The sequence below is a fragment of the Leuciscus leuciscus genome (assembly GCF_965113295.1).
Source record: "Leuciscus leuciscus genome assembly, chromosome: 16".
Taxonomy (NCBI): domain Eukaryota; kingdom Metazoa; phylum Chordata; class Actinopteri; order Cypriniformes; family Leuciscidae; genus Leuciscus; species Leuciscus leuciscus.
Genome location: NC_138740.1, coordinates 24,282,341 through 24,308,544, shown reverse-complemented (window position 1 = coordinate 24,308,544; position 26,204 = coordinate 24,282,341). Strand labels below are relative to the sequence as shown.

Below are 26,204 nucleotides of genomic sequence, written 5' to 3'. Positions count from 1 at the left end.
TACCTCCACATGCTGGAAAGAAATCCGACACGGCAGAAATCGTATTCATGGATGAGCTAATGTATTAAAGTTTTATTAACGTTACTGTGGTATGAAGCAGGGCGGGCCCGAGAGCCTGGGATATTTTTCTGTTGCTGTTTTATTATGCTTATATGTCACATGTTGCCCACTGATGCTCCTCTCATTTAGTTGTTTATTTATTTTACAATTAAAGTAATTTTTTACGTCTTTCTTCCCTGAGCTTGGACATTTTTACAGTTACATTTGTTCACTTAAATGCACATAATTTTTATTTCATTCTAATGAAATAGCCACAAGTGCTGAAAAGGTCATTTTATTAGAATTAAAATTGTGGGGTAACGCAGCGCTTCTTTCCTTGGTTAAAACAGTCACACTAAAATAGGTTAGAGTGTGTTGAAAGTTATGTTATAATGTAACTATGTGCATTCACTTGGTGGCTATATGAGACACTTGTTGCACACTGCAGTAGCCTAAGCTACATCGATATTAGAATAACGTAGCTAATAATAATAGATGGATACGACTTGTGTTACTAAATGGCATGCAGTTAATTTAAAAATATATCGTATGGTGGAGAAAATGGTGTATTACTGTTACTACAAATAAAGCTCTTCCTGATTATGCTAGGTTAGCCTCTTGACAAAGCAGTGTTGTCTTTGAGGCATGGTACAAACATGTTACTCGTGGTAATCAAGAAAACAAGAGATTCAAACAATAAGACTACCCCGAAGGTAGACCCAAACAGTTTCTCACCTGTTTAATAAAACATGTAATATATTAAAGCATCTTTGGTTTCTCAATGCTAAAATCATGACAAACCCCCCTGAATTTTTCAGGCTGGACCAGCCAATGCGCATGTGCAGTCATAAGCGCGAGCCTCAGAACACTGACTGTTGTTTATACAGCAACCAGCGCTTCTAGCGGCAGCTGCAGTGATGCAATGACTTTACCAATTGGAGATTGGCTCTTTTATATATAAGGCAGGACTTATTCCTCCAAAATGAAATTTCTCCCTTTCATATAAGTGCACAGTCTTTGTATATCTAAAGTGTTTGGCCCTAATAATAATAAAAACATTATAATGTACCATTAAAGGCTGACACACATACCTCAATCCAACACGGGTAAAATCAACTAAACTTATTATTTTAAGTTGAAGAATCCTTATCCTGACATCACAAGACTAAAATTGACAACAAAATCATCCATAAATGTAAACAAGTGGTCAAAGAATGCAACCATACATTTTCATGCCCCAGTGCATCCTGGGAACAGTCTGAATGGGACTGAACCACAAAAACATGACTTCAATGTATGCCTTTTTAAATAATAATAATAAAAAATCATTAATCCTGCTCACCTGCTGTGCTTGTTGTTCAACTTTACAAGTTATACTGTAAATAAGTATACTGTAAATAAAAATAAAGAAAAAAAATGAAAGAAAAAAAACTTGTTCCTGAAAGTTGGAGGTGTTAGAACTTTTGAATAGTAAATAAGAAAGAACAAACTACTCTAATCAAGTAAATATTTTTTCAGCATTATTTACTTGACTCATTTTTTACAGTCCACCAAATGTCATTTTACCAACACTGCAAAGAACCAACAGATGTGTTCTTCATTTCATGCAATTCATCGTACGTTCTTGAGGCCCCATACACGGACTTGTCAGTGAAGAATAAGAGAAAAGAGGCCGCTATGGGATTGAAGGGACTCTTGATGCTGAAGAGGGAAAGAGGGAAGTGCAATTTGAAATATTTGGTGGTAATCAGCTGGCTCTCTTTGATATGAAGATACCAGCATGTGGAGATTTTTTTTGACATGTCTACATAGCAGCCCACTGATGGGCACTTCAGAGAGCCCACGCCGTGAACTGCAGACGTGGATCTCACTCAGTCGCATGACCTCAGTGATTTGCCCTGGCGTTTAATGAAGCCCCTGGTCCAAAGAAAGCCGGTTCAATCGCCTCCACGCCCGCTCATAAATATTTATCTCATCAGTGACAAAAGGATTTGCTCACTATCATTATGTCCTTTGTAAGTCAAATAGAAGTGGTGTGTGTGTGTGTGCGTGCGTGTGTGTGTGAGAGAGAGAGAGAGAGAGAGAGAGAGAGAGAGGGAAAAAGAGAGCAGTTCTCAACTTTTGTCATTTAAAAATTGAGCAGAGAAGCGATTTCTGACCTCCAAACTAGTCGTAAATGGCATCAAAATGTATGCGTGAAATTTATTATTGCAATTACAACCTAGGATGCTGAGAATATTACAATACTATAATCATCAATTACATCTGCAGTTGTAATCGAAATTATTCAACCCCCATTGCAAATCAGGTTTATTGGCAAAATTGACAGAATTTCAGCTGTTTGCAATGAACAAATCAAACAAAAGTAATTGAAATGGCTCAGCATAACAAATGTTTCAAGTGGTTTCCCCAAATTCAACTGAAAATGCTACTTTTAATGACTTCTGCAGTCTAAAAATGATTCAACTCCCTGAATAGAATCCCTCCCAACAGCTCCAATCTGCAAAAGAGGTGTTGTCTCAAGCACAACTGAAGCAACTAATCAAGGGCTTCATTAGTTGCACCAGTTGTGCTTGGGCTAGAACACATGAAATATCTGAACTGGCTAGGTTTATTGAGTGTCAGATTTTACTGCATGTTAGAAATATGGCTAAGTCAAAAGAATGGTCCAAAAAGTTAAGAGAAGATAACATCACCCTTCACAAACAAGGAACAGGATACAATTTTGCCAATAAACCTGATTTGAAATAGGGGTTGAATAATTTTGATTGCAGCTGTCTCTCTCTCTCTCTCTCTCTATATATATATATATAGAACAATTGGTATACTGTATATACTGTGTGTGTGTAACGAGGTATGTTGTTATGGGAAGAAGGAGGCGGGAACCGGCGAACATTTAAAGACTTTAATGATAAAAATAAAACAAATACAAAACGAAAGTAAAAGACAGCAGCCCCTCATGGACGACTGCTGTCACAATAAAACTAAAACAAAACACAACTTAAGTCCAGGCCTGTTCCTCTCTCGATCACCACTGTCGTTGCTCCTCCTTTTATGCTTCCACGAGACCGGTGCGTCGCGCACGTGTCGCTCATTATCAATCACGCCACTGGCCTCGTGCCGTCCTCCCACGGCCCTCGACCTCGTCGTGCTCGCCACAGTGTGTGTATATATATATATATATAATATATACATAGTGTTTATGTGCTGTCAAATTGATTAATAGCATCTAACATAAAAGTGTGTGTTTATTAGCCTGGCAAGCCAGACGTACATCAAGATGTTTAGTCTGGCAACTCACCATAGACACGGTCAATCTGATGGGTGGGATAAACGGCTGTCTTTCAAATTCCCTCTGCACACAATAGGACAGCGCTTCAACCAACCAGAGCGTTTTCCCAACAGCGGAGCTAACGTTAGTTGATAGATTCAACTTTTAAATCTGGCCGACAAAACTACGAACACATCTTCCTTTTTTTAAGAATGACTTAAGTGCCGTTCTTTGTTCTTTTCTCAAAGAAAAACGTAACTCCAAGTCCTCCAGAGTTGCGGCCAAAGCCGATTCGAAAGACCGCTGTTCTCCATCCGCAGCAGCCGTCATTCTTTGTTTTCAAGTGGCAGGAACCGTCGCAACTCTGTCGTCATATGTTAAGCCCGCCCCCGCCTACTCTATACATGACGTGATTGGCCTGACCCAATTTAGGTTTTTGCAGCAAAAACCTATATGGGGAGGCTGCAGACCTGGAGCCGGTAGATCTACGCCCCTAGCAGTTTTACGCCCCTGGCAGTTTTACGCCCCTGCTGTTCCTGATGCGTCCAGTAGGGGGATATGCTGCGAAATAACACCATTAAATCGATGCTCAAAATTTACACAATAATAACCGTCCAGTTCATAGATTTTGCCCGAATTTGTGGTTTTTGTTAATTTAAATATTAAACGTTTTAGTATAAATCTGCACTGCACTATGGATTAAAATATCTCTAGATATTAGGTTGGGCTTCACTCAGCCTATACAGAAGACTATTTGTTTTCATGAATTAAAAAATAACACACATAGTTGGATCAGATGACAAGTAATGATATATGACCTACTATAGAATAGTTAATTGAATATTGAATACATTAATATTGAATAAATAGTAATAATAATAATAATAATTAATAATAATAGAATATTCACTGTATGTTTTTATACAGGAGACTGAGTGAAATATGTTGTTGTGAATTTATATAAAGTTACAATTAGATATTAAACATATTTAGCCCATTAGACATACAGCACCGTGTAATCATATGGATCCTGGATTAAATATCTGCTGTACTATTCACTTAGTCATCATACAGCTACAAAACAGTGTCCTTCATAGCATTTTATGAAGACAAACACAATTTATCCCTTTTCTAAAATTCCAAGGGCCATTTATAAGAAAGAGACAATATTTTTGTTCACAAAAACATTATTTATCAACACCATTTATGAATTATGATGACTCCCCTATGGCTTGCCACTCTGCTTTAACTGTTTTTCTATCCTCCTGTCAAAGTGCTTCTGCTCACTGATAAAAAATTAAAATAAAATTAAACAAACAAATGTAAAAAGGACATCCATGGTGAATTTTATTTTGTCAAATTCAAAAGCAGCAGGACTCACTGTTAAATTTTGTATAAAATTCCTGAATCCTTAATTTTTTATCACAGTTGCTTTTGTACATTTCATCATTATTCATTATATCAATTCATTTTTTCCTTCATTAGTGAAATTCTAAATACACCTCCGCAATTCATCAATTCAGGACACATTTACAAAATAAAGTGTAATAGAAATGTATTGAAAACATGCTTAACAGTTTATGACAACTAGTCAGCCATTTTGCATTTAATGACTTATGCAAGGAACTAATGCCTAGATGTTTTGAGGAGTATGACAATTCAACAGAGAAATAGTATAATAGGCCTATATTTTGATCAACAAGACATAAAGAGTTGATAATGTAGGAAACAGCAGACAGTTGTACATTATGAATTGCATGAATGTACCAAAGCATTTGCAATTTGTATAAAATGAGAAATTGCTTTTATGATGTGCACAAGTGAAAGATGATGTGATTTCAGGTGTGATCTGAGAAATGCACCAAAGCAACTGAGATAAACTATAATACTTATTGGAGACCCTGCAGAATCACTGACCCCATGAGTCACAGACCACATAAAAGAAAGTGTTACGAGAACACAAACTGCCTTTTTAATTTGCATTTCATGTGTGTATTTCATTAAAAAAAGCTAAACTTTAAAAAAATATAAAAAGGACATCCATGGTGAATTTGATCTAGTCACAGTGTGTGTGTGTGTGTGTTGCCCAGAATTTATGTCAGATGAGTGTGGATTGCATCAATTTGCTCCTGATCTTCAAAGTACAACGGCACAGGTACTTGTTGGTGGAACACTTTTGGAAAAAGTGTCAAGACACTTTGATTTCTTTTGGCCACTGATGATGGACTGTGCAGAGAAAATTTAAAAAATGACATTAAAAACATGTCCTTGTATGTCTCTGTAAGTCATTTATTTACTAGAGAAGCTATTGGTTTGGAATGCAGTTAAAAAAGAGATGGGTGTTTATAGTTTATAAAAGTTTCGAGAGAGAGAGAGAGAGAGAGAGAGAGAGAGAGAGAGAGAGAGATTTCCATAGCTAAAGCAAACACACTGGGATGCATCATGCAAGTTACTTGGCAAAGAAAAATCCCACTTTAAGTGCACACAGCCTACATTTTAATCCAGATCAGTACGCTATTTTAAGAAAAATTTATATTTAGATATAAATGAGATAGTTAGATCTCATTTTATAAGAAACAACTCAAACCAGAAAGGAGTAAAGGAGTCTTACCAGAAGAGGCAAGATAAAGACGGGCAACAAAAGAACATTCAAAAGAAAATTAATTTTGAAAGTGAGTAGAGAAGACTAGGGGCAGCTAAACTTACACGTGGTAAGCTATAACTTATAAATTTAAGCCAGACAGAACATCAACCTGACCGTCCAGAACTTTTTGTCTCTCGAAATAAATGATAGACCTATCCATTGATATAAATAAATGAATTGATATCTACCTAGCTCTATCAAGCTATTCGTTTATAAATAATAAATGTTGCATCATTGCTAAACAACAATAACTTTAGCGGATTATTTATTATACCTCAATCAATTCGTGTCAATGTACAGCCTCCCCCTACTGGACGCATCAGGAACAGCAGGGGCGTAAAACTGCCAGGGGCGTAAAACTGCTTGGGGCGTATATCTACCGGCTCCAGGTCTGCAGCCTCCCCTTACTCGCAAAAAGGTCTATTGAGAGTTGCTAGACCCACCCTGGCTGCAAAATAATTTTGCTGCCGCTAGGGTGCGTCTAGATTTCTAGGCTATGTGTTTATATATACACATATATATATATATACACATACACATATAAATATATAAATTTTTTCTATATATACTAAAAAAAAATTGGTCAGTCTTCCACTGGAAATCAACTCGCGTCCGGCCGTTACCGGAAGCCAGTTATTATAGTTTATAAAGTTATAAATATATAATATTTTTCTTACAAAAACACATCGATTCACTTCAGAACGCCTTTATTAACCGACTGGAGACATTTTATGATAGATGGATGTGCTTCTTCAAAATACATTATCCCTTACTTATTCACTATAGTTTAGAAAATGTTAATAAAACATGACAAGAGCTCAGAGTTATCAAATCAGTTGATATTTCACTGGGTTTGGCCATCTTTCTGTTAGACTGTCTCACAAATGAATTAGGTTGAATAGCTGTCAGTCAGTAAATGTAAGTACACAATTAGATAATACCAATTGTTCAGTCTATGGTGTAAAAAGGTTGCATTAGTTATTAAATAAAAAAACACTTAAGCGTGTTTTTTAATTTAATGGTCAGGTCAAAGGTCAGGTGGTCAGGTCAATGTGTCTTGAATAATTTTTGGTCCCGAATTTTTATAAATGTTACTGGTAGTCCACTGTATGAAGAATTTTTAGGTATAACATGTCACTTTTTTTTGAGGATTATTTTGGTATCCTCACTTACACAAATTAATTATAGTGTCACATTAATTATAGTTACACCCACTAGTAAAAAAATATGCCCTCAGATGTGATGCACCAAACAAATCCACTGCATTTAAATCCTTCACACAAGGTCCAAAATCCATTGAATTTGTCTAACTTATTCACAGGTCAGTTCCTCTAACCACAGCTGGACATGTAATGGACGATAATCAGACATTAGAGTAAATGGCTTATTTTCACAGAAGCTCATGGACACCATCTCAAATTCATTATGAGGTTTCAGAACTCATCAGAGGTATTTAATAAGAGCATTAATTAAACAAACATTAAATACTTAATAGGCATAGCTGTGTGCAAGGCCACTTAATCCAGTTCCTAAAAAGGAAAGCAATTTCCATATTCAGAACTTATGCCCCAAGGTCACGCTCTAAACCTATCTGGAGATGTCCTGTGGCAACTGTCACAGAGGCAAGAGTTCACACAATGAAATTTCATCCAGCAGTGATAAAAGAGAGGATACCTTTAAAATGAGACACATGGGTTGCATCTACTAACACATATTTTTAAGAAAAGAGCATACTTTAGAAGATAAAAAGGGCAAAATAGTCTATTAAATTATATTTATAATGCACTTTTGTTGGAGATAATAAGAATATTTGACCTGTTAAAACACATGTGCCAATTACTCATACCGAAACGCTCACACCAATTATGGCTCACAGCTCAACAGATACACGAGAATACAAATCTTTTTCCTGCATTTTGTTAATCGGCGTGACAGCTTGACATTTAGCCTGCCCAACACACAACCCCACGCCTCGCTTTAGCACAAACACTGTAATGATGATTTAGCAAGTGGAAAACAATTATGTAATTATTTCACAACCTAAAGAAACTTAATGGAGCCGAGCCACATATGGATAGGCCAATCGGTCTAAGCGTATTTGACAATTAAAGTTCACAAATGTGATGTTTGGCATGCTTGCACGTTGTGATCAGCAATTATATGTCAAGGTGAAAGACTTGCAATACTAAAATCCTTCTTCCCATTAAGCAAATGACAATTCTTCTTGATTGGCGGCTTATTATGCACCTAATTTGCAGCTCTCCTAATTGGCTGCCCAAAGAAACACCATGAAAAATGTAAATGGAATGACTAACAGGGTAACTGCTCATCACCAAATCACTTTCAAGATAATTAGAACACTTCTATCAGCCTGTTCATTGGCCCTGAAGAAAGTGTAGCTAAATCTGATATCCACTCACAGAAGAGATGATCCAGTCCAACACACATTTCACTTACGCTGAACTCTTCTTCTTCTAAAAAATATAAAAAAACAAAATAAAATGAAAACTATAATCAGAACAATATAGAATGGCATTTAAAAGAAAATAGTGCTGTAATCATTTTGAAATAGTTATTTTAACATGGATAATTCCGACTCTAAATTCTGAGCCATGTTCAAAGCAGTAAAATGCAGATACATTCATACCTGTGACCATATTCATTAATGCACCAAGTTGATGCTTAGCAACCATAATGATTAGGCTATACTTGGCAGTAAAATGATGTATTTATCATTGAGCTCTCAGCTCTACAATGCTAACTTCAATCTGTAAGTAAATCTAGAAGGCTAAATTCCATCAGAAATGTCCAATGGTTTTTATTTGATTTACTTTCATGTTTTGTTCTACAGCATAAATGATCAAATGTTTTTTTTTTTAAAGCAGTTTGTTTTAAATGCAAGTTTTTTGCTGTAGTCTTCATGTACTTGTTGGTAACAGCTGCAAAAATCACGATTTGCCTGTCAAGTTAAGTCAAGTCAAGTTTATTTGTATAGCGCTTTTCACAATACAGATTGTATCAAAGCAGCTTCACAGTATTAAATTAAAATAATACAACAAAGTTTGTTTCAAGAGGAATTTATTGATTGATCAAATTAAATTAAATATCCCCCAAATATCCCCAACTGAGCAAGCCAAAGGCAACAGTGGCAAGGAACCGAAAAACTCCATCAAGTGACCTAATGGTGTCCTAAAACTCCATCAGGTGACCTAATGGAGAAAAAAAAACCTTGGGAGAACCCAGGCTCAGTCGGGGGCCAGTTCTCCTCTGGCATTTATGAGCTAGAGGCCGGATTGTAGTTTGAACTGTAGGATTATATGAATGCCTGGCTGAAGAGATGCGACTTTAATCTAGTTTTAAACTGGGAGAGCGAGTCTGAGCAATGAACAGTATCAGGAAGACTATTCCAGAGTTTTGGAGCCAAATGTGAAAATGCTCTCCCTCCTTTGGTGGTTCTGGATATCCTAGGTATGACCAAAAGCCTTGAATTTAGTGATCTTAAAGAGCGCGATGGATTATAGGGCGATAGAAGATCCGTTAAATAGACTGGAGCTAAGCCGTTTAGGGCTTTATAAGTCAGTAATAATACCTTATAATTAATACGGAGCTTTATAGGTAACCAATGCAGTGAAGATAAAATCGGTGTTATATGATCATATTTTCTTGATCTCGTAAGAACTCTAGCGGCGGCATTTTGGACTAACTGTAGCTTGTTTATTGAGGATGCAGGACAACCAGCTAATAAAGCATTACAGTAATCCAGTCTCGAGGTCATGAATGCATGAACTAACTTTTCTGCATCAGAAACTGATAGCATATTACGTAGCTTAGCAATGTTTCTAAGGTGGAAAAAGGCTGTTTTTGTAACATATGAAATATGATTTTCAAAAGACAGGTTGCAATCGAGTATAACACCCAGGTCTTTTACTGTAGAGGATAAAGTAACAGGACATCCTATGATGTTAAAGTTGTATTGTGCGAGGTTTTGTGGGCGGTTTTTTGAACCGATAAGTATTACCTCTGTCTTGTCTGGATTTAATAAAAGAAAATTACGCGTCATCCAATCTTTTATATCTTTAACACACTCTGTCAATTTGGAAAATTTAGCGTTTTCATCCGGCCGTGATGAAATATATATTTGAGTGTCATCAGCATAACAATGGAAACTAATTCCATGTTTCCTTATAATATTTCCAAGTGGCATCATATATATTGAGAATAACAGAGGGCCTAACACAGATCCCTGCGGCACTCCATAGTTTACTGGAGTTATGGTCGATTTTTCTCCATTTAAATAGACAAAATGGTAGCGGTCAGATAGGTATGATTTGAACCAGCTTAATGCTTGTCCTTGAACACCAGTATAATTTTGTAGTCGATCTAAGGGTATTGTGTGATCTATAGTATCGAAACGCAGCACTAAGATCAAGTAAAACTAGTATTGAGATACAGCCTTGGTTAGAAGCTAAAAGTAAATCATTTGTGATTTTAACGAGCGCAGTTTCAGTGCTATGATGCGGTCTGAATCCAGACTGAAACTTTTCATAGATATCATTTTGTTGCAAGAAAGAGCCCAGTTGAGCGGACACCACTTTTTCTAATATTTTAGACATAAATGGAAGATTTGAAATGGGTCTATAATTTGCTATATTATTATGATCTAATTGTGGTTTCTTAATGAGAGGTTTTATAACTGCCAGTTTAAATGTTCTTGGATCATGACCTAAAGATAAAGACGAGCTAAAATACGGGTTTCTCTCTTTAAAACATGCGTAGTATTATTGTACCATGGTTCATTTATTATTGTACCATGGTCCTGTGATCATTTATATTGTAGAACAAAATGTTAAAGTATTTTCAAGTAATGTTCAGTTATAAATCTAAACATATTCTATAACGTCATTAGAAAGTCTAAAATTCAATTTTTTGCCCCCAATTATAGGGCTACAAAGTGAACAGTTCTATTAATAATAAATATAAATGTTTACCTCTGTGGTAAAATAGCTGAATAGACAGCATCACATGCTTATTGCTTTATAGAAATGAACAAAATTTGAAATAATTTAGAATGTTTTAGAGTCTATCAAGGGTATTTATGTTTAGTATTATTAGTATTATATTTATAACACAAACAGCACAAACAGATCTCACTTGTGCTTGAACAGCTGTCAAAAAATTGTATTCACTTTTCCTGCACATGCATTATGCTCTTTTGATATTGGTGCTTGAAAGGTTCAGAGAGGAACAGAGGCGAGCCATTAAACAAAATAAGGGCCCAAAACACATTTCTGAGAGAAGTAGCCCTGCCTCTAACAAAACCAATTCATCGTGACACATTGAAAGATGAAATGAAAGAAGTTCAATGAAAGAAGTTCATACATCATGAGAGGATTTTGTCAGATTTGTTTACAAACCATACTTTCAATATCACTTAAAGTCAAGCTTGGGTGACCTGATTCTTGAAATGTTTTGATATACTCACAATATAAAGAGCTATTGTGTTGGTGTTTGTACTAGCAAACACCAACAAACTGTTAAAGTCACTGGGATAAATATACTCACAAACCATGTAATTGTTCTTTTGCTCTGGGGAATGGACTATTTTTAAGGTGTAACAGGGCTTGCGGAGCGTTTGAGTGATCAGGGGACCATAAACTAGCTCACACAGCTTGATACGCTGAGATTGACCAGCACCATCAATGTCTTGCCAGATCATGCGTAAACCCAGAAAGCCCCATGAGGTTGAAAGGAGACACTCACAGGATTCAGTTGCTGTATTTTGACTCGAGCCAAAGTCAAAAGACAGCAAGTTCGTTGTGTTGACCAAATTGCACTGATACAGCTTAAACGCGTAAGTAAAACCCATTTGATATAGACATTCATTTTCTTGAGAATTTCTGGGTATGCAAATTGTTTTATAAACACTTATTGTTATACTGGTTGAAACTCTCTTCACACCCTGATAGCAATCATTAATAGAAGTGGTTTAAATATTAAAACATGTATATATATATATCTTATGTGGAAGTCTCCGGACCAAAAAATGTTTTGGCCAATCACTGCATTCAGTCCGATGTCCTTCCTGTCTGTCAATATATGTATTTCCCATAGACTGTAAAAAAATAGGTATTTCCTACTCGCGCAGACATCCCACCTCATCAGCGTATATTTATCACCCTGTGTATTTAAGCCCTGTGTTTTAGCCCATTTTTATTGTACACAACACCATTTTTACATAAAAACTTTTTATGCATTTTGGCCGTTCATTTTCACAAAAACAGTGTTTTGGGGTTCTCAAAACGCAAACTTTTGAAAATGAGTTTTGAAAGGCGCGTTTTTGAAAACTGTTATTGTCTCTGTGTAAACTACAAAAACGCAAATTTGTGAAAACGGTGACGCCAGCATGCTTTGTGTTCAGTAGGCGCGTAGTGTTTCATTACAAAGTGACATCGCCAACTACTGGCCCGGCATGCATAACACAGCGTTTTTTTAATCATTTTTGCAGGTCTGTGTGAATGGGGATCGTTTTGACTGTTGTCATACACGAAAATCGCAAATAATAGTTTTTTCCGTTTTTAGTACATCGTTGTCGTGTAAACGTACCCTTAGTCACTCCTGGTCGGTTCTTATTTGCATTTTCCCTGTGTTTACTACTATTTATTCTCCAGCAATCTTAAAGTTTAGTTTATTTAAATAAAGACTATAGGTGTGTTGACTACCACACCGTAACACGTGTTCCTTCAGAATTCATTGTAATATGTTGATTGTAATATGCTGATCATTATGTTAAAAACAATTGTTCTGCTTAATATTTTTTTTGTGGAAACCATGGTTTTTTTTCAGGATTCTTTGATGAATAGAAAGTTCAAAAGAAAAGTATTTATTAGATTTTTTTCTTCTTTTGTTACATTTAGGGATGCACCGCAATTACGGCCGCTGAAAAAGGCATTTTGGGGTTTTGGCCGAAGAAGAACGCTCCACTCATGTACAACTCACGCTCATCAGTAAACCAAAATCTTCTCAGATAATGTGCTGACATAAAATTTCTCTGTAGACTTGTTTCTGTTTGCAATAGCCCTGTACTGCAATAGCCCTATACTTAGAGCCCTATTACTATACTAACATACTATACATCATACTATTTCACTAGGCTATATGTTGAAATTGCATTTGCTCTATGCCTGTATAAGCTACATATCTATAGCATATACAGGCCTATCTATAGATATAAAAAAAAAACTGCAAATACAAATCAGCTCCATAGCAGATTCCAATTGATTACGAGGGCAACGTAAGCAATGACGTACATCCGAGTGAAAGTAATGAAGGAAAGTTATGACATGACAGATAACAGAGATTATTTTCTCAGTGACAGACGTGGCGCACACAGCTGTTATTAGGGAGGTATGAGATGACTGCAATCAAACCGAGAGAAGATCTGTCATTTCCAACAGCTGAGGATGCTCTTACCTTGCCCCTCGGCTGATTGATGTCATCACAGAGACGATGATAATGAATGCCAACTAAATAACTTCAGACAAGCTCTGAAAATTCACATTATCCATTACCATCGGCCGCAGCAATGTGTTTTGTGTATCGGAAGAATACAGGAATATGAAAATGCAATTTTTCTATTGCCTTTATTGACAAGACACTTTTCTCAATTGCAATATGTAATAATGTAGTCAAAAGGACATTTTTAATGTGTATTAACATAATGTGTATTAACACCGGTGTATTACAACAAAGTCACATTGTATTTCTTTTTTGATTATTTCTCAATTGCTGTTCCACAGTCTCCTCCACAAATTATAGGAGTAAAATAGACAGAGGAAACCATTGGGAAACAATACTACAGATTGTTAAAAAATCTTAAATGAAGATTTCTGTGTCATTTCTCAGCAGGCTTTTCAAACATGTTGTATTTTGAGCGTTTGACGTAAGCATTGCCCCATAACTTGAGGACAAGAGGCTTTGTTGGATTTACCTCTAAATTTAAGACTGTCACCGCCAATCAGAGCAAGATTTGTTGACAAGCAGAAATGGATACAGCTCTGTAGCATGATAAACCAGACTGACAGTTTATCCAAGAAAGCCTAATTCATCTCTCCTAAGCCTCGTACGCTCAAAAGAGTGCTTATTTCTTTCTTTATTCCTACATTCAACAGTAGAAATATTTGTATCCAAAGCTGCGGTGTGGTGGTGCAAAAGAAGAGATAAGGTGCTGTGCTGATGTATCACCCACTTCTGTGGCACACACACATCACAAACACACTTCAACCTTCAGAAAGTAAACCCTGTTATCTGTCGAACATTCATGCCGCTTTTGAGTACAGAAAAGTAACCCCAATTTACGCACTGGGCCTAAAGATATTTGTCTGGACGTGACATAAGGGTTCTTGAAATCTTTGATTTAAAACATCATAGGAAGGTTGGAAGGATAAGAGTTCCAATTTGGGGAGATGTACACCTTTTAAATGAAAGGAAATGCCTTTGATCTTAAAAATAAGCCAAACACTTTCATCTAAGGGATGTAACTTTTGTTTACACGCGTCACCAATTTCTGTAACTCAAAGCTGAATGTTACAAAATTACCAATCGGCTTTAGATTGCGGGATCTTTTGAGAAAGCTGACAATTATATCAGGGGTTTTCAAAACTTTTAATGCCACCGGTCCACATTTAGGGACGAGCCCTTTTGCAAGGGACCCCCTTCCTAAAATATAAAGATAGATATTTTCTATATTTTCATCATACAAACTGGGCAAATGTTTGGGGTCAGTTCGTTTTTTTTTTTTTTATACTTTAATACTTTTAATCCACAAAGATGCATTAAATAAATCAAAAGTAACAGTAAAGGCTTTTACACAGTAACAAAACATTTCTAACTTTCTATTCATCAAAGAATCCTGAACAATTTATCACTGTTTTCGCAAAAATATTAAGCATGTTTTCAATATTGATAATACTACAAAATGTTTCTAGAGAAGCAAATCGGCATATTAGAATGATTTCTGAAGGATCATGTGACACTGAAGACTGAAGTAATGGTGCTGAAAATTCAGCTTTGACATCACAAGAATAAATTACATTTAAAAATATATTCAAATAGAAAACCGTTATTTTAAATTGTAAAAATATTTGACAATAATTACTGTTTTTACTGTATCAGCCTTGGTGAGCATAATAGATGTCTTTGAAAAAACATTAAAATATTCTACTGCCCGCACAAATTTTAACAGTAGTGGATACAGTAAAAAAAAAAAAAAGAAAGAGAGAAAAGATTATAAACACTCTTCAAATAATATCTGTAAAATATTTACTTTAAGTTGGCACTGAATCTTTCTGAATCTTGATGTATAAACCTGAGGAGAAAACTAACAAAACTATGGCTGTCAATGTTATTTATAATTAATACATTATTGACAATGACAATGACCAGTTTATTAATTTACATTTTGACATTATATTTAGAACATTTCCACTGGCATCCCCTCATTTGAAAACCTCTTTATTTCTGATCCTCACAACCATGGCTATTTTTCCAAAAACTGTGAAACACAGCCAAATTCTGACATTTACATCTATGATACTCCCTTTGAACCTCTGAATCAAGAGACAGCACTGAAATGCAGCAGCAGTATTTAGAAGTGAGCATTTTGGCCAAATTTATCAAATTAATAAACAAATACTCATTATCCTGTCCCGGAGGCGAATGCTCTATTTCTGTCAATTCCAGCTGCCCTGAAAATCTTGATGTTTACCGTGGCAGATTCAGAGTGGCACATGGCTGGCTGTAATAGAAAGAAAAGGATAAGATTCCTGACCATAATAGTGCAGAGTGAAGAAAAGATTTTACTCAGCTTTCCAATAAAAGCATTGATAAAGGATCATCTATGACCCACACCAACATTAAAGATGCATGAAAGTGGATTCCGGCATGAAAGTGGATAAATGAGCTATCATTTAGCTAATAATAATAAAAGAAAACTTAAATATTTATTGTGCTTTCTCAGCAAGAGTTAAAGGTACGGTATCCATGTAACATCATTTGGGATTCTGAACCTAAAGCCATACTGACCTGTCCATGGTTAAAATGACATCAATGTGTCCGTATTGGAGCACATTGTGGTGTGGGATCCAAGCCCCTAACAACAATGATCTTTGTCAGCATACAGTCTTGCCTCCAATGCTGCTAGGACAAAAAGAAAGAAAAAAAGAAAAAAAAAGCGTACTTTCTGAGCTATTTCATTGCCTTCGTGTCCCTGCAATTTCTGCTATCAGACTGATAGGGAAAAAAAGCCATTCCTAGCGAACAATGTCAGGACTGAGGTTTAATGAGAGACGCTGATTCATCTATGGATTCCTGGCAGTGCAACCAAATTAAAAAGAGATAGCTTTGAAGGTGCTTAAAGACTATCTGTTTATCTCCTATACTGAGATATGTGTAGACGCATGACATCCAGCCAGCTTTGAAAGTGTCAGGTCTGGCTAGAATTAGTAAATAATAATAATAATAAAGACTCATATTATCTGCTCTTTGATAATGAGGTGTTTATTAAACCAAAACAATATTGTTTGCAGCAAAGCATAAGTTACACCAACCATCACCATGCTGTTTTTGTGATGCATATCTATTTATCATGGTATATGCATTCAAAGGTGTGCAGTCAGTCTGTTGACAGAGTGATCTCTCCAGCTGCTGTAAAGACAGAGACAGCATCTGCCTGAATCTTAATCAAATAGCACCATCTCACTGGATTTAAGTTGGTATCAAAGGCTTATTTCAAATGCAGGTGCTTCGCTGGACAGAGGGTAATTATCCCCATTATTCAAATGACACAAAGGCAGGCCCTTTCATATTTCATGGCCTTTTTGTTTTTTGTTGTCATCCCTAACGCAAGTGTGCACTTTTCTTCCAGCGCCACACAAAGGGCTTGATTCTGTTTTTCTTTCTCGATGCTCCCTTTTTTCCCCTACCGGAGAGTCCTGAGGTCTCTGTTTTGCAAACCGATTCACAGCAATCAGGGTCTCTGGCGATTAATTAGGCTGTCTGCCCAAAGCAAGGCATGTCTGTCACAACAGGTCAGCATCACTTAGTTCTACCATATCATACCACACATATAAGCAATCAATAGCAAACACACTGATCTTGATATTATGGCGAAAATGAGCAATAGACCACTAAATAGCTATCTTAGACAGACAGACAGATAGATAGATAGATAGATAGATAGATAGATAGATAGATAGATAGATAGATAGATAGATAGATAGATAGATAGATAGATAGATAGATGGCAGAAAAGAGTGATAGTCAGCTAGGAAGCTAGACAGATATGGATGGATGGATGGATGGATGGATGGATTCTCTTAAGGTTCAAATGCATGGCAGAAAAGGAGAAATAGACAGCTAGAAAGCTATAGACAGACAGACGAGTATATTAAGACACATGAATATACACAAAAAATGTACCGCAATTTCACAAAATGTATAATGCTATGGACAATGAGTTTATAAGATCTGACACTTATTAGCATCAAATGGCTGAGTATGTGAGGAAGGCTCAGTGCCAATTTCTGTCTTGCTTATCAGTGTTACTATGTGTGAGATTGCCACTGACATTCACAGCTGGTCTGCTTCAATTCTGTGACGAGAAATAATGTGTGTGTGTGTGTGTGTGTGTGTGTGTGTGTGTGTGTGCGCGCGCGCCGTCGTATGAATCTCACCTGAGCACTTAGAATCCGCACAAAGCTTGTCAACACATCACACGGGCAGTGTCAGTTGAAATAAGTGACGCAAAGATTAACAGTCGATATTTTAGTTGCCTACAGAGAGAATCTTTGAGCTTTATCGCTTTGTTAACGATTTGGCAAATCATTTTCGAAAGTCAAGGAAGGTAGTAAGAGGTGAAAGTTTGAAGGCAGCGCCCCCTGTTGTATAAGATGCTTAAGTTCAATACATGTGGAAAGAAAGAAAGAAAGAAAGAAAGAAAGAAAGAAAGAAAGAAAGAAAGAAAGAAAGAAAGAAAGAAAGAAAGAAAGAAAGAAAGAAATATGGGGTTCTATTGGTGCTTCTAAAATCTATGCATAAAAATCGGACCTTACCAAACCATGGCTGGAAATATTCGGTTCAGAATCAGATTAAGTTGCTTCTTTTCAATCGGGGTCATATATGGTATGGCTACCATAAGGTCGCAAATTGCTATATGTCTATGAATGCAAAAAAATACAAATTTTATATAAAGCTTTAGGTTATATAAAAAGATAGCCTATAGACTAAAATATTGTATTTTGGCCACACTAGGCTATAGCTGGAGTCGGTAACAATTAAACATTACAAGAATCCTGTGTTATCATCATAACATGCTGTAGGTAAAGTCAAGCAGCCAAAAGATGCGGTGACATGAATATAAAAATGTTATAATGTGGAGATTTCCAACGACACGCTGCATAGGCTACTATTTCTTCTGATAGCCTATGGAAATACATAGAAACAAATTACTTCCTCTATTTTCATTCAAACTAAGAATTAGTCCAGCATTCGGGGTGTTTTTCTCCTTTTAATCAAAGGGACATTGATGAACAAATGTAGTCCACTAATATTATTGTTTAAGTACACTTTCAAAAGGACCTTCAATACACAGCGCTCGAGGACAAGAATTAATGTTTTCACACCCTTTGACGCACAAAAGACTGCTGGTTTCGATCCACGACGACCCAGGGACATGTATCCCTTTATGGATCACAAGGACACTTCAAAGACCCAAAGGACCTCACAGACCATCAAAAGACCAAGTTTCTATAAGTGAATTAAGATGGCCAGGCATCACTCATTACACTCACTTTCCAGGGGACGGTGTAGGAGAAGGATCTCAGAGACAGTTGGCTATTCCTCTGCGTGGTGGATCTTAACCAGTATTTGACATGAGGTGGTTTATCTGCGGGGTTCTGTGCGCAGTTCTCGCGCTGGTGAACTCCACGGTGTCCTTTCCTGGATTTCAAGATGCGTTGAGGAATAGGATGCGAGCACCTGGGAAGAGCAGCGGAGGTCAGGCGGGTCAGAGCCGACACACCAGCAGGTATCCGCTCTACATGATGCACCTCTACCGGACCTTTCTGACCGGAGACGACAAACAAACCAGCCACGAAAACCCAACTCTTTACGAGTCCGATTCGGTCTTGAGTCTCTTCGCCAAAAGTGAGTAGGTCTATTCATTTTTTTTTGTATCTTTAAATTCATTTTAAACACATTATTTGTACATTATACAACGTTTTACAATAGTATGCCGATATTTTTCCACATTTTTGGATGTTTCCGATGATAATATATAGGCCTATACATATAATAAATTGAAAAAATGTTTTTCTATGAACAAAGATGAAATATAGCGACAGGGATTTTATTGCACGGTCAATCGCTGCATTCGGCGGTCAAACATGTAACGAAAATCTTTAAATGCTTCCTACAGAACAAGTGTTCTAGGCTAGCCTACCAGTAAAAAAACAAAAAAAACTAATTAAAGTTTAAAATATGCATATTTATTTCGTAAGTAGCCGTGTATGCGGCAATAAAGTCGGCCGCCGGTCATTATCGCAAAACAAATCTCTTCAGGTTGATACAAGACCCCCGGGGAAAATAATTTGATAGTAGTAGTTTAGCTGGTTCTAAGCTATTAGCCAAGTCACGTATTATGTTTATTAGTTAGCGTGTGTATTAGCTGCAAGACGTCTGTTTCAAAGTGGCTTGGGCAGCAATACACATCTCAACAATAAGAACATTCTACTTTATTAATTGCTTGTCCCGAATATACCCATGTGTGAAAACATCCTTTAAGATAATTAAGCACCACACTTATCCTTTCTAGACTGTTTAACTAACTGTCCCTTGACCGGTAACTAATTTCTTGTCCAAATATTTTTCAGGTTGCCATCAGGTTGGTGACAAATTAGCTGTGACATTTGACATGTCCTCCATATCAACAAGCGATGACGTCCAGCGGTCTGAACTTCGCATTCGCCTTCCAGAATTCCCCTCTGAGATTGCGGTGGATATCTATCATGAATCCAAACGAGAGTGCGACCGAAGCCCCTGTGACGAAGTACGCCTTCACCTGGGCAGCGTGAAAGCCAACCCAAGTGACCCAACCTCCCATTCCTCCTGGAGGATCTTCAACATCACAGCACTGCTCAAGTACTGGTTGCACCAGGGTGAGAGCGTTTCCTCGGAGGAACCCGTCCAGATGTCTTCAAGTGTTGAGAAAGAGGGGCTTGAGAGTTTTCAGCATCTTACAGCCAACAGGGTCATGATGGTGGTTTACTCCAAGCAGAACCAGGCAAAGACGTCCACCCTCATCCAGACTGCGGAGCACTCCAAGTATGTCGCTCTGGACCGGGCCGGTGGTGGAAGTGAACCTGTGCCTCGGCGTCACAGGAGGAACCACAGGACCGACGACAGAGTGCGAGACGCAGCAGCTAGCATGATTCCAGGTGTTTCGCAAGAAGGGGAGAAGAAACCTCTCTGCAAGAAGGTAGATATGTGGGTGGACTTCGATCAGATAGGCTGGAGCGACTGGATCGTTTATCCAAAGCGCTACAATGCCTTTCGATGTGAAGGTAACTGCCCTACACCTGTTGATGAGACCTTTACTCCAACCAACCATGCCTACATGCAGGTAAGAATCTTTTTAAATCTTTGATATAGTTGTGATTATTACTTTAAAATGTTTTCTGTTTGCTAGACCGACTCTAATGTTTGTTGTCTTGTCATTTGCAGAGTCTTTTGAAGCTGCACCACTCAGACCGCGTCCCATGCTTGTCCTGCGTACCCACCCGTCTGACTCCTCTCTCCATGCTCTACTACGAGAACGGCAAGATGGTCATGAGACACCATGAAGGGATGGTTGTAGGAGAATGTGGCTGCCACTGAGTCTCCAAACCCCAAATGAACTTAACACTAGCACTTTGGATATGCTCCTCAAACCAGGAAAAACATATTTAAGCACGAATGAATCTAAATTGTTTTCATTTGTACAGTATTTTCACTTGAAATAATTGAGAGGTACCCTGCACTGAGGCACCTGGATTACTTGATACTATTTTTGAAAGCCTTGTGCGTTTACCTAATTTGTAAATAGTAGAGTATGTAAATGACCAAATGTAATAAAATGTTTTCATAATGGTTATGCATTGTCTTATGAGTTTGAAAATCATCAGCAGCAAATAAATAAGCCAAACACTTGTAAGTTCTCTGGTGTTTATTGATTCATTTTATGCTTAAATGTCTCTTCAGTAATATCAGGGAAGTTAAGAGAACTTCACAGCAAAAAAAAAGAAGGCATTTTACATTCTGTTGAATGACACTTTAGGTGAGAATACTCTTCAGGATAAACAAAAATTAGATTTTACCATTACAAAAAGTATCAATGCCAGATGGAAAGTGGTCAAATTCAGGTATTATGGTATGCTAAATTTATAGGAGTTGGCATCTGGATTTTCCTCCACATGACTCTTGTTGAGACAACCACCAAAAAGAGGTGTTGCTCCACCTACTGATCATTCTGCAAAACTACATAAACAAATCTGTATCAAATAAACAATGTCACATGGTGGCCTGTTGGATGTCCCCCATGTCTTGTATAGCGCTTGGGATGCACTATCTGACATCTGAGATAGTGGCTCTTTCAGGCACAACAGTGTTAGCTGATGTTGAGAATCTAAAGTAATGGCTTTGTGCGCGTCTTGAGCGACAGCATCCATACAGAAAAGGAAAATATCTTTTGGACACTAGATAAATGAAAATAAAAAGAAAGACAGATGACATGGAAGGAGAAGTCTTCTGTGCATTTATCCTCTCAGGGAACAGTTGTCATCACAGTAATATTCATTACAGTCGTCGCCTCCTTCGTGTGGCAGGTCCTCTATTGTAGTTAGATATCCATTTCAAACTGGGCATCCTCCCCTTGAAATCACAGAACAAAATTTATATTTATTGAACATATGTAATACTATGAAGCCTACTGTATCATATTTGATAGACAATTTCACAAGTCCTCTAAATTATCAACAATCTACTACATGATTTCTTTCGTCTGATAGTTTATACTTTTTTAGAAAGCAAAATTACTTTTAGTACAATAATAAAACTCTACCTTTAGGCTGTGGTACACTTTTTTTTCTGTGAAATCTTTAATGATTTTTATGAAGTAAACGCAAGAATAACTTTTATATTGTTTGTAATATTTCAAAATGAACACTTACTGGACTAAAGAAACTTAATTATCCTATTTTTTTTAATAGAAAAGTCATGTTAAAATGAGAGTATGATACATTAGGCTTTTGAGGAATGTTTAACTGAACAATTTCTGTATTATCACTGTATAGCTTGGCAAGGCATTATATGTTTTGCCCCACAAAATACAAACTACAGCTTTGATCATAAAGCCAAGCATTTAAATATAATTTTACAAAATCATATTATTGGAAGATATTTATATGCACTTTATGTAATCAGTCTGCTTTACTGTTATAAAGAGCGCATTGATTTACATTACAAGCTATCAGAATTTCATCTCACTTTTATAGCATACAAACATCAGCAAATGCAATTGGGCTTCTGAACGAAACTTGAATATGAGCTCCATATTTTCATTTATCACACTATATAAGCCATAAAAGCCTGATGTATCAATTACGAAACTCAACAAAAAGCAAGTACGCCAAAGTTGTTGTTTTTTTAAGTGTCTAAAGGTTCAATAAAATGCTTCATTTCAAATAATTTTTTTTTTTTTTTCTTCAGATTATTATTTAATATGTCAGTCTTTACAGTGTTAATAGCTTTTAGCTTCAGAGCACGTCTGAAAGTTGCTTTTACCTGCGCTCTTGTCCGCTAGGGGGCTGATGTTGTTATTATTGACCGTCTGTTTGGGGTGGGCCTTGTCATTTTTAATGGTGACCGAAGGAGGACTGGTCACCCCCGGAATGTCAGGGAGGCAGCAGGGCGGTGTGCGGGCCAACGGGGAGCTGCGACACTCCAGCAGGAACTTTCGATCATAGATGATCCGGGTGCCTATATATAATTTGGTAATCAAATAAAATACAGCTGAGGTTAAGCTATGCTAAGGAAACAATGGTCCTATATCAAGATCTGCTCTATAACAAGAGCAGAGTTGACCGACAAGCCTGTGAAAACATGGAGGCCAGCCAGGTGCGTTTGGGCTGTGCCATGTTAATGTTGCGAGCAGCATTCAATCCCAGGCATGTGTAAACATGTCCCTATGACGGTGCATTTTACAACATTCAACAGTTGCATCATTAAAGTGTTGAGCTTTGCAAAGCGTCAATGTTTGACAAACTGCTTTCTCACATTTTATCCTAATCAGAATAGTGTAAAGAGAAAAGCACAAGCCAACAGGCTGAAATGGAGCAGTGAGAACACACTATCAGCTCTACTCATATCAGCCCTGTTGAACCTACTGTGAACCGTCACACACACATACAAACATCCTTGAACTACATTCACTCAGTGAGGTAATGCTAATGAGTGCATTACAGTAGCATCCAGAAACACCCGTAAACATAACACATAGGTTTATGCATAGATATCAAACTTGTACACCAATGAAAACACAAGTGATAAAAATGACATACTATTTAACCAATAAAAAGTCACATGACAAACATTCCCCAGGGCAATATAACACACCTAATTTGTCCCACGATATATTGAGTGTTACATCATGGCTGAAATGATGATCTGGACTAAAAAACAGCTATTGATACACTGTTTACAATAATAAGAACAGTTGCCCTTATGAGCTAGAAAAGCAGAAGTGTGGTGTACACTGGGAAACCAACAAAGGCACATGATTCGGGTGCTGTCACATCCTCTTTTGTTTACAATCTCTGTCAACAAAAAAAAAAAATATATATATACATATATATAAACATATAGACCTTATAGAATATGCATTTAAATTTTTCACAATTGTTCAAGAGCCTTAAAAACCATGTCAGCATGTCCAAAATCCACTTGAAGGTCGTTCAAGGCCATGATGTTTACTCATAAATGAAACGATTTAATTTTACACAATTTCAAATAGGGAGGTTCTTTTATTACGGTCTCTTTCAACAATTTATAATTTATAGTTATTTAAATTAATATTTAAAATCAACCAACCCCTGTTTCTACGTTCACAATTTTATATTTAAACATTTTAATACTATTTCTGCAATTGTAATGTCTGAGCAGACCTGCAGAACATTGTTTCACAAAAAGAAAATGCAAGATGCAGTCGTGTCAATAAAACAATGTTCTTCTTATCGTGACGATAACATTCCTGCATGTATTACCTGTTCACGGCTACAGTTAAAAGGCAAAGAATACAAGACAAACAGGCTGAAGCATTTTGAGCACGCGCACCGCAGTCTGTCAAGCACAAAGACAATGCGAGCGGTGCGCGAGCTCTGAGATGCATCGCTATGTCGCGATCAAAACAAAAACAATGCCTGCACTGCGACAGCTGTGAACGCTTCCAAACTGCTAGTTCGTGACATTTACCTCCAGGAGTCGTGCTAAAAAGGGTCCCTCCGGGAGTTGTAGAGTAATCATGAGGCATATGGGCCGCATCGTTGATTATGACTCGTCTGGTGGTCGGAATTGCCTGACTGGTGGTCTTCTGACTGCTCATGGACATTTTCAACACTATTGCAACCACAAACTCAGCCAGCTGCCTTTATCAAATAGTGTCTTTGCACCTTAAAGTAAAAGAATAAAACAATTAAGTTAGAACAAATTTTACTGGGATTTTTTTTATATATATATGTTAGCAGCAGTTTAACGTCAAGTTACTTTCTCTAATTATTTACCTTGTCCGTTTGTGGCAAACTTGACTACATACAAAAATAAATACTACTAAATATTTGAGCCTGTATTACACTTCATTCACACACTCACACTCGCAAACTAGCTAAATGCTAGGTTTCTCCGCGACCACGTTTTCTCTCTCACTCCCTCATGCACACAACACCACGCACTCAACAAAACATGAGCAGGAAAGGGCTATTTAAAACGGAGAATTGATGCAACGGCGCCCCCGCTGGTATGCGTTAGTACTGCAAGAGAGCGATGGGAAATGTAGTTTTTCCGATGTTTACAGGGGTTGTTTCCGTTACATCGAAAAAATTCATTCATTGTTGTTTTTGAAATTGCAACATTTCAACTGAAATCAATCAGATTCAGAGATTATCACTAGAATGCCAATCGATTGTCTTGACATTCGCTAGACATTTGATTGTTTTTATCTTTATCAAAAAAGGCTATCCTAGTTAACAATTTTTTTATAATAATATCTTTATTTTAAGAAGACAGTATCAGAATAACAAATTGGGGTACCCGCAGACTTTTTGTCATCATTTACTCACTCTCATGTTGTTCCAAACCTATTAGATATTTGATGTTGGTAACCACAGGGCATCCATTGACTCCATTGTTTTGTTTTGTTTTTCTTACTTGGTTACCGTCAACTTTTTGAGTACCAACATTCTTCAGAACATCTTTTGTGTTTAACAAAACAAAGAAACTCATGCAGGTTTGGAACAACATGAGGGTGTGTAAATGTTGAACTATCCGTTTAAATTCATGTGCATCACATTTAAAGCCATAATGTCTTAATTATCTTAAAGGGTATAAGAAAAGTCTTAATTATCATTTCAAGAGGTCTTAAATTTGGGGACAGAAAAACAGGATTCGCGATATGGCTTAAAGCGATGATTAAACATCAAAAGGTAATGATTAAACTGAGAGCAAAGTAAAAGCACGACGTGTTCGTTCCACAGGCTCACGGTTTCAGAGCAATTCACAATGAATACCGCACATTATGCCAAGCGATTTCTTTGATCTAGCCTGTTAATTAATTTAGTCAATGACTACTTAAAATGTTTTAAAGGCTGAAATGAGGTTTAGTAGTTTATGAAACTTTTTGTTCTTGTCAGAACTTATCATATTTGAACTGCAAAGTTATTTAAATATATATTTTTTACAGTCATTTTATGGTTAGGGTGTAGGCTAATCGACATTGTCCTACCTCGTTCATATGGTAGGCTATTCGTTTTATTTGTGCAGGTCTTAAATTTGATTTTAATAAAAACCCTGCAGATACCCTGAGCTACTGCATTCATATTCAGTATGTGTCATGCAAAATATGACTATTTTGTCAACAATAAGATTTTCTGTGTGACTGTGGTAACAATT

General features: G+C 36.9%; 2 protein-coding genes and 1 long non-coding RNA gene across 3 annotated transcripts; 1 reads left to right on the top strand and 2 right to left on the bottom strand.

The window, feature by feature from the left end:
• Window positions 1-4,635: 4,635 nt before the first annotated feature.
• LOC309478400 lies at window positions 4,636-6,338 on the bottom strand. Its single transcript, XR_014198969.1, has 2 exons — window positions 6,229-6,338; window positions 4,636-5,536 (listed from the first exon to the last, which is right to left on the bottom strand). It is a non-coding gene; the product is annotated as an uncharacterized lncRNA (long non-coding RNA).
• Window positions 6,339-16,605: 10,267 nt separating this feature from the next.
• On the top strand, window positions 16,606-21,289 carry ndr1 (nodal-related 1). The gene is made up of 3 exons (XM_082140655.1): window positions 16,606-19,154; window positions 19,880-20,628; window positions 20,730-21,289. Exons 1-3 carry the CDS (start codon window positions 18,881-18,883, stop codon window positions 20,880-20,882), a joined length of 1,176 nt encoding a protein of 391 aa, XP_081996781.1. The 5' UTR covers window positions 16,606-18,880; the 3' UTR covers window positions 20,883-21,289.
• eif4ebp1 (eukaryotic translation initiation factor 4E binding protein 1) lies at window positions 21,193-25,002 on the bottom strand. The gene is made up of 4 exons (XM_082140658.1): window positions 24,821-25,002; window positions 24,513-24,709; window positions 22,827-23,021; window positions 21,193-21,914 (listed from the first exon to the last, which is right to left on the bottom strand). The coding sequence occupies exons 2-4, from the start codon at window positions 24,646-24,648 to the stop codon at window positions 21,883-21,885; spliced, it is 363 nt and encodes a 120-aa protein (XP_081996784.1). The 5' UTR covers window positions 24,649-24,709; window positions 24,821-25,002; the 3' UTR covers window positions 21,193-21,882.
• Window positions 25,003-26,204: the final 1,202 nt, after the last annotated feature.